Source organism: Cetorhinus maximus, chromosome 8 (genome assembly GCF_964194155.1).
Source record: "Cetorhinus maximus chromosome 8, sCetMax3.hap1.1, whole genome shotgun sequence".
NCBI classification, from domain to species: domain Eukaryota; kingdom Metazoa; phylum Chordata; class Chondrichthyes; order Lamniformes; family Cetorhinidae; genus Cetorhinus; species Cetorhinus maximus.
This window is the reverse complement of record NC_135886.1, coordinates 15779065-15798145: the sequence shown is the minus strand read 5'-3', so window position 1 is coordinate 15798145 and position 19081 is coordinate 15779065. Positions and strand designations below refer to the sequence as shown.

General features: G+C 44.5%; 1 protein-coding gene across 2 annotated transcripts in view; it reads left to right on the top strand.

The window, feature by feature from the left end:
* foxp4 (forkhead box P4) overlaps window positions 1–19081 on the top strand; it is a 438498-nt gene that overhangs the window by 83088 nt on the left and 336329 nt on the right. For both annotated transcript variants that reach the window (XM_078546502.1, XM_078546501.1), the window contains exon 2: window positions 16094–16277. In XM_078546502.1, the coding sequence (XP_078402628.1) occupies window positions 16104–16277 (174 nt within the window). In that variant the 5' untranslated portion in view covers window positions 16094–16103. The remainder of the gene's footprint in view (window positions 1–16093; window positions 16278–19081) is intronic.

The following is a 19081-nucleotide window of genomic DNA, read 5'->3' as shown; positions in this document are numbered from 1 at the left end:
CACGGTGGTAGTGCAACACATGGAGGGTATCTTCAATGTGAAGGCAGGACTTTGTCTCTAAGGACTCTGCGGTGGTCACTCCTACCGATATTGTCATGGACAGATGCATCTGCGGCAGGCAGGTTGGTGAGGACGAGGTCAAGTATGTTTTTCCCTCTTGTTGGTTCCCTCACCACCTGCCGCAGACCCAGTCTAGCAGCTATGTCCTTTAAGACTCAGTCAATAGTGGTGCTACCAAGTCACTCTTGATGACGGACATTGAAGTCCCCCACCCAGAGTACATTCTGCGCCCTTATCACCCTCAGTGTTTCCTCCAAGTGATGTTCAGCATGGAGGAGCACTGGTACATCAGCTGAGGGAGGGCGGTACGTGGCAATCAGCAGGAGGTTTCCTTGCCCGTGTTTGACCTGATGCCATGAGACTTCATGGTGTCTGGAGTCAATGTTGAGGACTCCAAGGGTCCCTCCTGTGTCGCCCCCTCTGTGCTGTCAGCAGGACCGGACATACCCAGGGATGGTGATGTCTGGAACATTATCTGTAAGGTATGATTCCATGAGGACAACAATGTCAGGCTGCTGCTTGACTAGTCTGTGGGACAGCTCTCCCAAGTTTGGCTCTAGCCCCCAAATGCTACTAAGGAGAAATTTGCAGGATCGACAGGGCTGAGATTGCCATTGTCGTTTCCGGTGCCTCGGTCAATGAAAGGTAGTCCATCCGGTCTCATTCCTTTTGTGTCTTTGTAGTGGTTTGTTACAACTCAGTGGCTCACTAGGCCATTTGATTATGAATCAACCACATTGCGGTGTGTCTGATGTAGGCCAGACCAGGTAAGGACGACAGATGAGTTTTTACAACAATCGACAATGGTTTCATGATCATCATTAGACTTTTAATTCCAAATTTTTATTGAAACATCTGCCATGGTGGCAAGATTTGAACCCGGGTCTCCAGATCATTACCCCGGGTCTCTGGATGACTAGTCCAGTGACAATACCACTACGCCATTACCTCCCCTCTGTACTGAACAATGTGGTACACAGAGAAAACTGTGTGTATTGAACAGTGTGGTACATAGGGAGAGCTGTGTGCATGAACAGCATGTTGCACAGAGAGAGCTGTCTGTACTGAACAGTGTGGTACACAGAAAGCTGTGTGTATTGAACAGTGTGGTACATAGGGAGAGATGTGTGTACTGAACAGTGTTTTATACAGAGAGAGCCGTGTTTATTAAACAGTGTGTTCCACAAAGACAGCTGTGTGTACTGAACAGTCTGTTATGCATAGAGAGCTGTGTGTACCAAACAGTATCTTACAGAGGGAGAGCTGTGTGTACTGAACAATGTGTTAGGCAGAGAGAGCTGTGTGTACCGAACAGTATCTTACAGAGGGAGAGCTGTGTGTACTGAACAGTGTGTTACACACTGAGAGTTCTGTGTGCTGAACAGTATGGTACACAGTGAAAGCTGTGTGCACTGAGCTGCGTGTTACACAGGGAGAGCTGTGTACATTGAACAGTATGTTGCACAGAGAGAGCTGTGTATGCTGAACAGTGTGGGTATACAGGGAAGGATGCGTGTACTGAGCAGTGTGGGTATACAGGGAGAGATGCGTGTACTGAATAGCATGTTACACGGACAGCTGTGTGTACTGGACAGTGTGTTACACAAGGAGAGCTGTGAGTACTGAACTTTGTGTTACACGGGAAGAGCTGTGTGCACTGAACAGTGTGTTACACAGCAAAGCTGTGTGTAATGAATAGTGAATTACACAGGAAGAGTTGTGCGTATTGCACACTGTGTTCCACAGAGAGAGTTGTGTATATTGCACAGTGTGTTCCACAGAGGGGGCGGTGTGAACTGAACAGTGTGTTACACAGAGTGCTGTGTGTACTGAACAGTGTGTAACACGGAGAAAGCTGTGTGTACTGATAAGTGTGTTACAGAGAGAGAGCTGTGTGTAATGAATAGTGAATTACACAGGGAGAGTTGTGTGTATTGCACAGTGTGTTCCACAGAGAGAACTGTGTGTACTGAAGAATGTGTTACATGTGGAGAGCTGTGTGTACTGAACAGTGCGTAACATAAAGAGAGCTGTGCGAACGGAACTGTGTGTTAAATATACAGGGCTGTGTGTACTGAATAGAGTGTTACACAGGGAGAGATGTCTGTACTGAACAGTGTGTTACACAGAGGGAGCTGTGTGTACAAAACAGCATGGTACACAGGGAGAGAAGTGCGTACTCAACAGTGTGTTACACGGAGAGCTGTGTGTACTGAACAGTGTGTTACACAACAAGAGCTCTGTGTACACAGCATTGTGTTGCACAGTTAGAGCTGTGTGTACTGAACAGTGTGTAACAGAGAGAAAGCTCTGTGCACTAAACCATGTGTGAAACAGAGAGAGTTGTGTGTACTGAACAGTGTGTGACACAAAGAGAGCTGTGTGGACAGAACAGTGTGTTAAACAGACAGGGCTGTGTGTACTGAATTGGGTGTTACACAGGGAGAGCTGTGTGCACTGAACAGTGTGTTACACAGAGAGAGCTGTGTGTACTGAAGAATGTGTTACGCAGGGAGAAATGTGTGCACTAAACAGCTCGTTACACGGGGAGAGATGTGTGTACAGAACAGTGTGTTGCACAGAGAGCTCTGTGAACTGGAGAGTGTGTTACACAGAGAGAGCTGCCTGTACTGAACAGCGTGGTACACAGGGAGAGATATGCGTACTCAACAGTGCGTTACATGGAGAGCCGTGTGTACTGAACAGCGTGTTACACAAAGAGAGCTCTGTATCCACAACATTGTGTAGCACAGATAGAGCTGTGTGTACTGAATAGTGTGTAACAGAGAGAGAGAGCTCTGTGCAATGAAATGTGTGTTACACAGAGAGAACATTTTGTACTGAAAACTGTGTTACACATATGGAGCCGGTTGTATTGAACAGAGTGTCACACAGAGAGAGATGTAAATACTGAACAGTTTATCACACAGAGTTGTGTGTACTGAAAAGTGTGTTACAGGGAGAGAGCGGTGTGTACTGAACAGTGTATTCCACTGAGAGCGTTGTGTGTTCTGAACAGTGGATTACACAGCGGGAGCTATTTATAGTGATCAGTGTTTTACAGTGAGAGAGGTGCACCTAACTGTGTGATACACAGAGAGAGCTGTGTGTACTGAACAGTGCATTACACAGTTAGAGCTGTGTGTAGTGAACAGTGTGTAACAGAGAGAGAGAGGCCTGTGTATTGAAACATGTGGTACACAGAGATAGATGTGTGCGCTGAATAGTTTGTTACACAGCAAGAGCTGTGTGTACTGAACCGTGTGTTCCACAGAAAGAGCTGTGTGTAATGAACACTGTTTTCTTCAGAGAGAGCTGTGTGTACTGAACAGTGTGTTACACAGGGAGAGCTGCTTGTACTGAGAAGTCTGGTACTAATGGAGAGCTTTGTGTACTGAACAGTGTCTTCCACAGAGCCAGCTGTGTGTACTGAACAGTGTGTTACACAGGGAAAGCTTTGTATACTGAACATTGTGTTGGTCAGAGAGAGCTGTGTGTACTGAACAACATGTTACATAGGGACAGCTTTGTGTTCTGACTAGTGTGTTACACAGAGAGATGTGTGTGTACTGAACAATGTGCTACACAGGATCGCTGTGTATAATGAACAGTGTGTTACACTGAGAGAGCTGTGTGTACTCAACAGTGTGTTATAGAGAGAGCTGTGTGTACTGAACAATGTGTTACACAGGGAAAGCTTTGTATACTGAACATTGTGTTGGTCAGAGAGAGCTGTGTGTACTGAACAGTGTGTTACACAGATTGCTGTGTGTACTGAACAGTGTGTTACACAGATTGCTGTGTGTACTGAACAGTGTGTTACACAGATTGCTGTGTGTACTGAACAGTGTGTTACACAGATTGCTGTGTGTACTGAACAATGTGTTACACAGAGAGAGCTGTTTGTACTGAACAGTGTATTATAGAGAGTGCTGTGTGTTCTGAATGGGGTGTTTCACAGAGAGAGCTGCGTTTAAGGAAACAGTGTGTTATTCAGACAGCTGTGTGTACTGAACAGCGTGTTACACAGAGCGAGCCATGTGTACTGAAACGTTTATTACTCCGAGAGATCAGTGTGTACTGAACGATGTGTTACACTGAGAGAGATGTGTGTGCTGAACAGTGTTACACAGATAAAGCTATCTGTACTGAACAGTGTGTTACACAGGGAGAGCTGTGTGTACTGAACAACATGTTACACAGGGACAACTTTGTGTTCTGAATAGTGTGTTACACAGAGAGATCTGCGTGTACTGAACAGCGTGCTACACAGAAAGAGCTCTGTGTACTGAACAGTGTATTACACAATACAGCTGTCTGTGCTGACCAGTGTATTACACAGATAGCTGTGTGTACTGAACAGTGTTAAACAGAGAGAGCTGTGTGTACTGAACACTGTGTTACACAATACAGCTGACTGTACTGAACAGTGTGTTACACAGAAAGCTGTGTGTACTGAACAGTGTGCTCCACAGAGAGAGCTGTGTATAATGAACAGCATGTTATACAGGGAAAGCTGTGTGTACTGAACAGTGTGCTCCACAGAGAGAGCTGTGTGTAATGAACAGCATGTTATACAGGGAAAGCTGTGTGTACTAAACAGTGTGCTCCACAGAGAAAGCTGTGTGTACCGGACAGTGTGTTACACAGAGACAGCTCTGTGTACTGAACAGTGTGATGCACAGGGAAAGCTTTGTGTACTGAACATTGTGTTAGACAGGGAGAGCTGTGTGTACTGAACAGAGTGTTACACAGTGAGCTGTGCGTACTGAACCATGTGTCACTCAGAGAACTGTGTGTACTTAGCTGTCCCTTGTGTGTAATGAACAGCATGTTATACAAGGAAAGCTGTGTGTACCGAGCAGTGTGATACACAGTGAGAGCTGTGTGTCCTGAACAGTGTGCTCCACAGAGAAAGCTGTGTGTACTGAACCGTGTGTTGGACAGGGAGAGCTGTGTGTACTGAACAGTGTGCTCCACAGAGAGATCTGGGTGTACTGAACAGTATTACAGGAGAGAGCTGTGTGTGCTGAACAGTGTTACACAGGGACTGCTTTGTCTACTGAACTTTCTGTTACACAGGGAGAGCTTTGTGTACTGGACAGTGTGTTACACAGTAGGAGCTGTGTGTACTGATTAGTGTATTAATCAGAGCTGTGTGTACTGAACAGTGCATTACACAGGTAGAGAGCTGTGTGTACTGAACAACGTGTTACACAGGGACAGCTTTGTGTACTAAATAGTGTGTTACACAGAGATCTGTGTGAACTGAACAGTGTGCTACATAGGATCGCTGTGTAAACTGAACAATGTGTTACAGTGAAAGAGCTGTGTGTACTGAACGGTGTGCTACACAGATAGTGCTGTGTGTACTGAACAGTGTGGTACACAGGGACAGGGACAGCTGTGTGGACTGAGAGAGCTGGGTGTACGCAAAAGCGAGTTACACAGAGAGAGCTGTGTACACTGAACAGTGTATTATACAGAGACAGCTGTGTGTACTGAAAACTTTATTACCCAGAGAGATCTATGTGTACTGAGCAATGTTTTTCATAGGGAGCTGTCTGTACAGAACAGTGTGTTACACTGAGAGAACTGTGTGTATTGAACTGTGTGCTACATAGAGAGGGGTGTGTTCATCCAGAAGTATTTTATACAGAGAGTACTGTATGTACTGAACTGTGTGTTACACAGATAGAGCTGTGTGTACTAAAAAGGGTGTTGCACAGGGAGAGCTGTTTGTATTGAACTGTGTGTTACACAGGGAGAGCTGTGTGTACTGAACAGTGTGTAACACAGAGATCTGTGTATATTGAACAGTGTTACAGGGGGAGAGCTATGTGTACTGAATAGTGTGCTATGCAGGGAGAACTGTGTGTACTGAGCAGCTTGTTACACAGGGAGAGCTGTGCGTACTTAATATTGTGTTAGACAGGGAGAGCGGTAGCTACTGAACTATGTATTACACAGAGAGAGCTGTCTGTACTCAACATTGTGTTAGGAAGAGAGCTGTGTTTACTGAACAGTAAGTTACACAGAGAGAGCTGCCAGTACTAAACAGTGTGGTACGCAAAGATATCTGTGTGTACTGAGCTGTGTGTTTCACAGGGGGAGCTGTGTGTACTGATCAGCTTGTTACACATAGAGAGCCATGCGTACTGAACAGTGTGTTACAGAGGGAGAGCTGCGTGTACTGAGCAGTCTGTTACACACAGAGAGCCGTGTGTACCGAACAGTGTGTTACAGAGGGAGAGCTGCGTGTATTGAACAGTGTGTTACACAGGGAGAGTTGTGTATACTCAAAAGCGTGTTATGCAGAGAGAGCTGTGTGTACTGAGCTGTGTGTTACACAGAGAGAACTGTGTGCACTGAACAGTGTGTTACACAGAGAGAGCTGTGTGTACTGACAATTTTATTACCCAAAGAAATCTGTGTGTACTGAATGGTGCACAGAACATTGTTTTACACAGAGAGAGCTGTATGTACTGAACAGTGTGTTACATAGACCGCGCTGTGTGTTCTGAAAAGAGTGTTGCACAGGGAGAGCTGTTTGTAATGAATAGTGTGTAACACAGAGAGATCTGTGTATATTGAACAGTGTTACAGGGGGAGAGCTGTGTGTACTGAACAGTGTACTATGCAGGGAGAACTGTGTCTACTGAGCAGCTCGTTACACAGGGCGAGCTCTGCATACTTAATATTGTGTTAGACAGGGAGAGCTTTATGTACTGAACTATGTATTACACAGAGAGAGCTGTCTTTACTCAACATTGTGTAACAAAGAGAGCGGTGTTTACTGAACAGTGAGTTACACAGAGAGAGCTGCCAGTACTAAACGGTGTGGTAAGCAGAGAGAGCTATGTATACTGAGCTGCATGTACTGATTGAAGTGTTGCACAGGGCAAGCTGTTTTTATTGAAAATGTACATAGGAAGAGCTGTGTGTGCTGTAAAGAATTTTTACACAGAGGGAGCTGTGTGTTCTGATCAGTGTGTTACACAGATAGAGCTGTCTGTACTGAACAATGTGTTACAGAGAGAGCTGTGTGTACTGAACAGCGAGTTAGGCAGAGAGAGCTGCCTGTACTAAACACTGTGTGATATGCAGAGAGAGAGCTGCGTGTACTGAGCTGTGTGTTACACAGGGAGAGCTGTGTGTACTCAACAGTGTGCTACACACTGAGAGCTGTGTGTCCTGAACAGCCTGACACACAGAGAGAGCTGTGTGTCCTGAATAGTGTGTTACACATAGAGAACTGTGCATACCGAACAGTGTGTTACAGAAGGAGAGCTGTGTGTACTGAACAGTGTGTTACACAGTGACAGCTGCCTGTACTAAATAGTGTAGTACGCAGAGAGAGCTGTGTGTACTAAATAGTGTGGTACGCAGAGAGAGCTGTGTGTACGGAACAGTCTACGTAATTAGAAAACATTTTCAAATTTAAGTTAATTTGCAAAAGAGCTAGGGATCTGATAAAGAAACAACTTTTTATGCAGCGAGTTGTGATCTGCAATGTCTGAAATGGTGACAGAATCAGGTACAGTGTTAACTTGAAAAAAGAATTGTGTAAACACTTGGCAGGGAGTGACAGTTCTGGGACATGGGATGAATGGGATAGTTCTTTCAAAGAGCTGACACAATGGGCTGAATGGCCTCCATTATGTTGTACTATTCTATTTTTCTGTCTCAGGAGATGAATATCGGGCTCTGGGTGTGGATTAGTTGGAGGGAGGAGATCACATCATACGTACAAACATTCAAAGATACGAATTAGGAGCAGGAGTAGGCCACTCGGCCCCCCGAGCCTGGTCTGACATTCAATATGATCATGGCTGATCAGACTGTAACCTCAACCCCACATTCCCAGCTACCCCAATAACTTTCCACCCCATTGCTTATCAAGAATCTATCTTGCTTTACCTTAAAAATATTCCAAGACTCTGCTTGCACGACTTTTTGAGGAAGAGAGTTCCACCCGAGAGAAAAATTTATCATCTCTGCCTTAAATGGGCAACCCCTTACTTTTAAACATTGACCCCTAGTTCTAGATTCCCCCACATGAGGAATCCCCATCCACATTTACCCTGTCAAGATCCCTCTTACCTGTTTCAATCAAGTCACTTCTTACTCTTCTAAACTCCAACAATACAAGCCTAGTCTGTCCAACCTTCCCTCATAAGACAACTTGCCCATTCCAGGTATTAGCTTAATAAACCTTCTTTGAACTGCTTCCAATGCACTTACATCCTCCCTTAAGGAGACCAATACTGTACACGGTACTCCAGATGGGGTTACCATTGACCAGAAAGTGAACTGGACTAGCCATATAAATACTGTGGCTACAAGAGCAGCTCAGAGGCTAGGAATCATGCGATGAGTAATTCACCTCCTGACTCCCCAAAACCTGTCCACCATCTACAAGGCACAAGTCAGGAGTGTGATGGAATGCTCCCCACTTGTCTGGATGAGTGCGGCTCCCACAACACTCAAGAAGCTTGACACCATCCAGGACAAAGCAGCCTGCTTGATTGACACCCCATCCACAAACATTCACTCCCTCCACCACTGGTGCACAGTAGCAGCAGTGTGTACCATCTACAAGATGCACTGCAGGAATTCACCAAGGCTCCTGAAGCAGCACCATCCAAACCCACGATCACTACCATCTAGAAGGACAAGGACAACAGATAGATGGGAACACCACCATCTGGAAGTTCCCGTCCAAGTCATTCACCATCCTGACTTGGAAATATATTGCTGTTCCTTCACTGTCGCTGGGTCAAAATCCTGGAACTCCCTCCCTAACAGCACTGTGGGTGTACCTACACCGCATGGACTGCAGCGGTTCAAGAAGGCAGCTCACCACCACCTTCTCAAGGGCAATTAGGGATGGGCAATAAATGCTGGCCCAGCCAGCAAAGTCCACATCCCATGAATAAATAAATAAAAATAAAATATGGTCTCACCAATCCCCTGTACAACTGAAGCATAACCTCCCTACTGTTGTAATCAGTTCCCCTCACAATAAATTATAACATTGTATTAGCTTTTCTAATTACCTGCTGTACCTGCATACTAACCTTTTAAGATTCATGCACTAGGACACCCAGATCCCTCTGAATCTCCGAGCTCTGCAATCTCTCACCATTTAGATCATAAGCTTCTCTTTTCGTTTTCCTGCCAAAATGGAAACTTTCGCATTTCCCCACACTCTACTCTATTTCCCAAATCTTTGGCCACTCACTTAATCTATCTACATCCCTTTGTAGCCTCCTTATGTCCTCTTCACACCTTAATTTCTTACCTACCTTTGTGTCATCAGCAAATTTAGCAACCATACCTTTGGCCCCTTTGTTCAAGTCATTTATATAATTTATGAACAGTTGAGGCCCCGGCACTGATCCCTGTGGCACACCACTCAGTACACCCTGCCAACCAGAAACTGACCCAATTATGCTTACCCTCTGCTTCCTGTTAGCTAGCCAATCTTCGATCAAAAAACTTCCAGGACTGTATCCAGCTCAGGTTGTGAACCCTTGCCCCAAAGGTCAGTCCAGTACCTGCCACGCCACACCACTGACGGTCAGTTAGCAATGATCTCACTGTGCCACTTCCAATCACAGTTCCTTATTTCATGCAGTTTTTGATGTGGTGATCTTTGCACCTGGAAGCAGTACAGTAAGGAAATTACAATTTGTAATTTCTTTAAAATGTCTGTGGAATCTGTGGTTGTTTGTAAGGATATTTTAAAAGGACATTGAAGAGTTTACATCAATTGTAAAGGGATCATCTATTCTTGGACAACATGAAATATGGATCCAGGTGACCTGGTGACCCTTGTCCTGGAAGCAGTGCCAACAGGGAGGAAGTTAAGAAATGGATGTCATGTGGCCAGGCACAAAGGAGAGCTACAGACAGAGGAGCTGGAGGGTGAAAGCAATTGGCGCAGAGATGCAGACAAAGAGAGAAAGCAGAGACAGAAAGGGAAACATAGAGAATTCTTTTGAAGAAGCAAATCACCTTCAGAAAGAGGTCCATTTTTTTCTGTTTAGCAGTAAAGGAGACAGGCGCCCTTGGAAATACTGTGCGAGCTGGCTAAAAAGGTCTAAAACCTGGAAAGCAATGTGAATAGCTCAAAGACACTTATGAGCTAGGTGTTTTCCCAAAAGTGGCCAAACCATGAACTGTGGTGTTATTGGTTGGTCGGTTCAATAGGAACTCTGTAAAACAACACCAATGGATTGTCATGACCTGAGGGAGAGAGGGTGGTGCAGGGATTTTGAAATCCTGGCATTTTAGTTCCAAAAGGAAAGAATACATCACAACATCATTAGTGCAAAAGTGATCAGGAAAGTGTGACTTTAAATTCTGCCTTGTTTCCAAAATCTGCAATGTGGATTTGAAGGATTGCAGCTTCTGATTCATTGTAAAAAAAGAAGATGAAGTGACAAAAGAATCTGCATTTCTATAGCACCTTTCACAACCTCAGGATGTCCTAAAGCACTTTGCCGATACCTACTGGTCAATGACATAATATTGAAGTGTACTCACTGTTTGAATGCAGAAATATGATGGACAATTCATACAGAGCAAGCTCCCAGAAATACCAAAGAGATGAATGACCAGATAATCTGTTTTAGTGATGTTGGTTGAGTAACAAATATTGGCCAGGACGATGGGAAAAACTCACCAAATGATAAAATCAGCCTGACAAAACATGTATTAGCTAGAATCTAAGGATAGTACAAGAGGTCGCACAAGTCATTAACAAAGGTGAAGAGGTTGTTTACCATAGAAGTTATGAAGCCAGAAACAGGCCACTTGACCCAACCAGCCCAAATTGGTACTTGCCCTTCACATCAGCAGAAAACCAAACCCAGCAGTTGGAGATACGTTTAAACTTAAATATCTGACAAATGGTGTGAAACCCTCCAGGTATGGTTTGTCTTAATAGCAAACTGCTTGGTGAGATTGGCAGTGTTACACCAGAGTCTTGACAGGAACCTGGTGAAACAACTACACTCATACTGTACAATCAGACTGTTGGAAATTACCACTAGCCACTCCTCACTTCTAGGGCATATTTACATCAGTAATTACTCTGTCAGTTTCTAAAGGTGGAAAAGTTCAAAAGTTGAAGAGTTCTCGGATTCTTGGATTTATGACTGGTAATGTGTTGAAACCAATGTAAGGAAACATTTCTTACGCGCTACAAAACTAGGACTGCACAGCTGTAAATTACCAAACCATCCCTCGACAATGAACCTTCACTTCAAACCACACCCAGGTAAAAGTGGAAGGAAGGCTATTGGGGAACTTTATCCCACTTTCACCTTTGATCCTGTACTGAAACTGAGTCAATGAAAATTGGACACAGAATGGACTCTGTGTGTCATAGCGAGATCCAGCACATCAAAAAACAGAATAATATTTACATATTTAGTTGAATTCAAATGAAAACTTCCCAGTTATATAATCAAATATACACTGTGCTTAAAGTAAAACCGACAACTTACAACACTGAGCAATATTGAGTCCAGTTGTCCTCGGTTCAATCCCTGGTCTATACGAGTTATCAGAGTTTTTGATAGGAGCAAAATGCAGGCACTGCTCACTTTACTGATTAGTGTCCAGAGACCTGAGACTAGTGGAGATGTAGGATAAGAGAAAAGAAACAAGAATCAGAGCTGGAACAATGACACTCAGAAGAGTTTTCGCCATCTTTAAAGGAGGGGCAGAAATGGGAAGAAAGGAAAAACAAAGAGATAAGGGATGATTCCTAACTCCTACCCGAGATCATGGTCAGACTGAGCTGTAAATAGCTTCAAGCAGATCCTGTCTTTGTCAGCACTGGGGTTGCCAACTCTGGTTAGACATAATCCTGGAGGTTTCATTAAATAACCACCAGCCTCCAACTGGGAAAATTATATGTTCAGTCTACATGATCCTTGAGAAGCATTCCTGATGAGCAGACAGAAAGTTTCCCTTTCTACCTTTACCTGCTCTGATTATTATGGGCTGTAAAAAAAAAGGGCACCAATATCAGGTGTCCACAAACCGAGCTCGAATCGCCAATGTTTGAACTTCATAAAGATTTAGAAAGGCTTCCAACAACGCAAAGGTTTATTTCATTATAATGGGGGCATTTCTGATATAAAAGTGGATAGAAACTGCTTTCATTAAACTTTAAATTAATTCTTTGCCAGTCCTACTCCTTTCCATCATCCCACTGAAGATTTAGATCCTTGCAGTTTCTGTTAATGCGTAGCCCGATGGAACCCTCTCTGCAGCTTCCCATATCGCGCGCTTTCCATTGTGTGTCTGTCAAGGCGGGTCAGTATGGTCAGTCCAAGGGAGACAGCACATCTCATTCTGGCCTTGCTCATGCCCAACACGTGCACATCACAGTCAGGGGTCATTGAAGAATTGCCAGGCCTCAGAATACTGCCTTGACCACTGATTTTCAGGGCAATCACATCATCGCCAAGTGCTGCCCCAGCTGGTGACCAGTTAAGGCAGGACATGTCTGGAATGAATGCTGGGGCTTCTGGCCTATTTGGGTGAATGCAACATATCAAAGTTTTCGAGAGGGTGGGGAAAATATCTCTCAGAATTGTGCCAGTAAAGGCTGACTTCAATTATGTGGAGAGACCAGAGAAGCTGGGGTTGTTCTTAGAGCAGAGAAGGTTAAGGGGAGATTGAACAGAGGTGTTCAAAATAATGAAGATTTTGATAGAGTGAATAGGAAGAAACGGTTTCTTGTGACTGGATGGGTAATAAATGCTGGCCTTGCCAACACCCACATCCAATGAATGAATAAAATAAGAAGTGTTGATGGCCAGAGGACACCAATTTCAGGTGATTGGCAAAAGAACCAGAGGTGAGATGAGGAAATAAAAAACAGAAAATGCTGGAAAAACTCAGCAGGTCAGGCAGCATCTGTGGAGAGAGAAGCAGAGTTAACTTTTCAAGTCAGTATGACTCGTCTTCAGAGCTAAAGAGAAGTAGAACTGTGATGGATTTTATACTGTTTAAGGGGGGTGGAGCAGGTAAAGCTGGATAGAAGGTCAGCGATAGATGGGGGTGTTACTGAGTGGCCGTGTCGCCTATTTGTAATAGAGTTGATCTGCAGACAACTTTCTGAATGGAAACATTAGGTTTGTTTACAATACAGCCAGCAGCAACTGCACGCGTGCTTTCAACTCCATCTCTATCTCTACACTGACTGTGGAGGTAGCCTGTGCTGCTAACACATTAGTTTACACAGATCATGTGATCTTACATCACAGGGCTATTCTTAAAGTCCAACATTTAACAAACGATAATTACTACAGGGGGCTAAGGAGAGATTGACAAAGATGTCATGGACAAAAGACAAAGGGAGTGTTGATGGTAGTGGTAAGAGCTAAAGAAGATGCTGATAGTGTCATAAAGGTAAGAAAGCAGAATGTGTGGATAGCAGAACAAGAGTCAACACTCTGTGAAAGATCAACATGGAACAAGATGGCCCTTTGGGGGTGGGGTAGGGGGAGGGGGCAGTGTTTGGGAAAAAGGGATAAAAAGGGATAAAACAATGAATAAATGAATAAAAATGAAAATCAGTCAACAAAAAAGAACTTAAAGAAGAGATTTAAAAAGGAGTAGAGATGGAGGAGAGAGTTCATTGTCTGAAGTTGTTGAACTCAATGTTAAGTCTGGAAGGCTGTAAAGTGCCTAATCGGAAGGTGAGGTGCTGTTCCTCCAGTTTGCGTTGGGTTTCACTGGAACATTGCAGCAGGCCAAGGATGGAAATGTGGGCATGAGAGCAGGGTGGAGTGTTGAAATGGCAAGCGACAGGGAGGTCTGGGTCGTGCTTGCAGACAGACCCAAGGTGTTCCGCAAAGCGGTCACCCAGCCTCCGTTTGGTCTCTCCAATGTAGAGGAGACCGCATTGGGAGCAGCGAATGCAGTAGACTAAATTGAAGGAGGTGCAAGTGAAGCGCTGCTTCACCTGAAAGGAGTGTTTGGGGCCTTTGACGGTGAGGAGGGAGGAGGTAAAGGGGCAGGTGTCGCATCTTCTGCGATTGCATGGGAAGGTGCCGTGGGAAGGGGATGAGGTTGGAGGAGTGGACCAGAGTGTCACGGAGGGAATGGTCCCTACGGAATGCTGACGGGGGATGAGGGGAAGATGTGTTTGGTGGTTGTATCATGCTGGAGTTGGCAGAAATGGCGCAGGATGACCCTTTGGATATGGAGGCTGGTGGGGTGAAAAGTGAGGACAAGAGGAATCTTATCATGGTTCTGGGAGGGAGGGGGTAAGGGCAGAAGCGTGGGAGATGGGCCGGACATGGTTGAGGACCCTGTCCACCACAGCTGGGGGGAAGCCTCGGTTGAGGAAGAAGGAAGACATGTCAGAAACGCCTCTTTGGAAAGTGGCATCATCAGAACAGATGCGACAGAGGTGAAGGAACTGAGAGAATGGGATGGAGTACTTACAGGAAGTAGGGTGTGAGGACTGTGTGTAGTCGAGGTAGCTGTGGGAGCCAGTGGGCTTATAATGAATAATGCTGGACAGTCTATCACCAGAAATGGGGACAGAAAGGTCAAGGAAGGGAAGGGAAGTGTTGGAGATGGATTATATGAAGGTGATAGAGGGCTGGAAATTGAAAGCAAAATTCATAAATTTTTCCAGGTCCAGATGAGAGCATGAAATGGCACCGATCGATTCATCAATTTACTGAAAAAGGATTTGTGGGAGGGGGCCTGAGTAGAACTAGAACAAGGAATGTTCCACATACCCCATAAAGAGATAGGCATAACTGAGGCCCATGCGGGTACCCATAGCCACACCAAATAAAAGGTCTACTGTATTCAGTGCTCCCAATAAGGTCTCCTCTACATTGGGCAGGCCAAACGCAGACTGGGGTGACCACTTTGCAAAACACCTTCGCTCAGTCCGCAAGTGTGACCCAGACCTCCCTGTCGCTTGCCATTTCAACACACCACCCTGCTCTCATGCCCACATGTCCGTCCTTGGCCTGTGACAATATTCCAGTGAAGCCCAACGCAAACTGGAGGAACAGCACCTCATCTTCCGATTAGGCACTTTACAGCCTTCCGGACTTAAAATTGAGTTCAACAACTTCAGACCATGATCTCTCCCCTCCATCCTCACCTCTTTTAAAACCCCTATTTAAATTTGTTTTATTTACTTATTTTTATTCATTTATTCACTGTTTTCTCCATTTTTATCCTTTTTTTATCCCTTTTTCCCCAACCACCACCCCCTCCTTCTCCCTCCCCCAACCCCCCCCAACCCTCCAAAGGTTACTTGTTCCATGTTGTCCTTTCACAGAGTGCTGACCCTTGTTCTGCTATTAACACATTCTGCTTTCTTACCTTTTTGTCACTATGAAAACCTTCTTTAGCCTTTACCACTACCAGTAACACTCCTTTGTCTTGTGTCCATGACATCATTGTCAGTCTCTCCTTTGTCCCCATCTATCGCTGGCCTTCTATCCAGCTCCACCTGTTCCACCCTCCCTTAAACAGTATAAATTTCACCACATTTCCACTTCTTTTTAGCTCTGAAGACGAGTCATATGGACTCGAAATGTTAACTCTGTTTCTCTCTCCACAGATGCTGCCTGACCTGCTGAGTCTTTCCATCATTTTCTGTTTTTATTTCAGATTTCCAGCATCCGCAGTGTTTTGCTTTTATCTTAGTGAAATGAGGAAATCTTTTTAAGGAAGCAAGTTTTTATGACCTGGAACATGCTGCCTGAAAGGACAGTGGAAGTAGGATCAATAGTAATTTTCAAAATGGAATTGGATAAATATTTGAAAGGCATGGCAGGACTATGGGTCAATAACAGGCAGAGTGGGAGTCATTAACTCTTTCAAAAAGTTGGCACAAACATGATGGGCTTAATGGCCTCCTTCTGCGCTACATCTATGATTCAATGAGCTGGAGCTCTTCAGCTTACAAACAGAGGTCATGGTGTTATTGAGCTGCAGCAATAATCTTTTCTCTTTTTCAATCATCCCTCTTTAGGTTTTAAGCCATGATGGTGGAATCTGCATCAGAGGCAATACGAAGCACTTCAGCCAATCAAAATGGAGTTAGTAGTTTAAGCAGCCAATCAGATGGTGGAGGGCGAGAAGGTGGTTCGAATGGGGATGCAAATGGAGAAGTGAGTCCTGTGGACTTGTTGCATCTGCAACAGCAGCAGGTTCAGGTTGGTTCTTTGGCATTAATCTGTGTGTTATGCAGTAAAGCAATGAAGCATGCTGGTTAGAAAGATGACCTAACTTCCCAAGGTTGGACATATCCTGCATCAGAGGGAACGCGTCAGATGACTGACCCAGTCTGAGCCTGAGCCAGACCATGGTCAGCGAGTTGTTACCAAGTTGTTAACAAGTCTGGGACGACAGCCCAGCAATAAGCTGACTTCTGGACATTGACAGGAGGCCTTGATGGGGCAGCTCAGAGCCGTGTGGGATTGAAAATAATGAAATAATTGCACAGATGTGTCAGAAATGCTTCTTTCTTCCTCCATTTTGCTGTCACTTCTCGTCTTTCAGTCAGGTTGAATTATGTGGAGGAAGAACTCGCCATGGTTTTCTGTCCATTGTGATTGGCTGACAGGTGGCGTATTTGTGGTTGTGTTTGTTTTGTGCTCAGGCCTGTACCTCCCAGAAGTAGCCCAAAATCATTGTTGACAGTATTTCTGAAGCAACAGAGAGCAGACACGTTCACTCCATCAGCCAGGCCTGAGCCGAAACCCAGTTCCTTGTAGTTTACGACCAATATTCTAATCCACTGCATCAAGTTTCTTCAAACATGTGCGAGTCCAAATGAACCCAGGATATGCTAACACAAAACCTGCTGGAGAATTCTAGAAGGGATGAGTGCCTTATCTCTGTGTCCCTATCTCTGTAATCACCTCCAACCCCACAACTCTCCTTGATATCTGTGCTCCTTTAATTCTGACCTCTCGTGCATTCCCAATTACAACTGGTGGCCATGCCTTCAACTCCCTGGGCTCCAAGCTCTGGAATTTCTTCCCTAGGCTGCTCACGCTCTCCACCTCGCTTTCCCTCTTTAAGATACTTCTTAAAGCCTAGCTCCTCGACCAAGCTTTTGATCACCTGACCTGATATCTCCTTATGTGGTTCAATGTTATACTTTGCTTTATAATGCTCCTATGGAGCACCTTGGGACATTTCATTATGTTTAAGGTGCTATATAAATCCAAGTTGTTGTTGTAGTTTATCACTGCCCACTTCCCTTATACCAAAAGCTTCCTTTTCTTCATTCTCACACCTCAGTGCTGATCGGACAGTATATGAGTTAAAGGCAACATCACACCTGTGTTGTCTATAAATGCAGACATTATATGATCCAATGTGTGACACACATTGATAGTTCCTTTCACTCTGCCACTTTGTCTGAAAATATTCAAGCTCTCATCTCTCACCTTACCTTTCCTGCTGTTAGGACCTTGTATCCTCTCAGATTGATCTTAACCTTGGATATCATCCAATGAAATTTGCTAAAGTTTAGATTTCACCTGAACACGAATCCCCGGATCCTACATTTCCTCTTATTTGCCTTGAACTCAAGCCAGAAGCAAATATTTGAGTCGAGCTCACAAATCTGGTTCAATGAGTCTGAACCAGCCAAATACAGGTTGGGACTGTTCCTTCATTGTTCTAAGTCTGTTTTGCAGTCTACAATAGAAGGATGAAGGCATCTGTGTAATGGAATACTGAAGGAACATCCTTCAAAGTCCCTTCAGCTAGAGGTCAGCCATTAGCTGAAGTCCAACTCTTCCCAAGGGTTAAATATGTCGCCTAGGAAATTGTGAATATTTGATGTAATAGATGAGGTGCCAATTGCAAGTGGCTGTAGAATACTCTGTTACCTCATCAAGTTGACTCTCTTGGTCGTGGAGAACGCCAACCACCCAGAGAATCTGTACTAGTAAAAAGATAAGACATCCATTCCTATATATACGTCACAACCTCAGGAATTCCCAAGGGCATTGCAGCCAATGAAGTGCTTTTTAAAGTGTTGTTATGTAAGAGACTTGTCAGCCAATTTGCAAACAATTAGATCCCACAAACAGCAACAGAATAATTATGAGATAATCTGTTTTTAGGTGTTGGTTGAGGGATAATTATTGGGAGAACTTTCCTGCTCTTCTTTTAAATTGTATAGAATCGTTCACATTAGAACATAGCTGGGGCCTTGGTTTAAACTCTGATCTGAGAGGTAGCATCTCTAACAGTGTGGTACTCCCTCAGTACTGCATTTGGATTGCTTAAATCCATAACCTTCTGGCCAAGAGGCAAGAGTGTTACTCACTGAGCTGGTGCTGGAACTTTGAACTTATAGGTATGAGCATTTTAGGTGATGATGTTAATGGAAAGGGCCTCACAGGGAGCTGTGTAAACCTTTGCCAAATGTATTTGTTGTAGGCTTGAGTCATAGTTACAAAGGCTTGTGCATTCTTGTCAGAGCATAAGAACAGGCGGAGGCCAATCAGCCCCTTGAGGCTTCTCCCCCCTTCAATGAGATCGTGGCTGATCTCTGACCTAACACCATAAACCAGCCTTTGCCCCATATCCTTAATACCTGTAGATAACAGAAATATATCAACCTCAGATTTAAAATTAACCAATGATCTGGTTTTAGTTGCCATTTGTGCAAGAGAATTCCAAGCTCCTACCACCCTTTGTATGATGGAGTGTTTCCTAAATTCCTTCCTGAAAGGTTTGGCTCTAATGACCCTTCATACTCGACTCCCTAACCAGTGGAGTTAGTTCCTTTCTATCCACCCTATCTGTTCTTGTATGAAAGTGAATCACCGGCTTGGAATCCCCCTTCATAAGGAACTCATTCCTAAGGATTACCAAGATTGTCTTGAATTTTCAGGGGCGGGGTTGCTCCATCAACTGGCAGGAGAGTTGGGGAGCCCCTGACTCCATTTTATATTTTTAATCGCAGCAGACAACAATCTGCCTGCAGTCGGGGCTC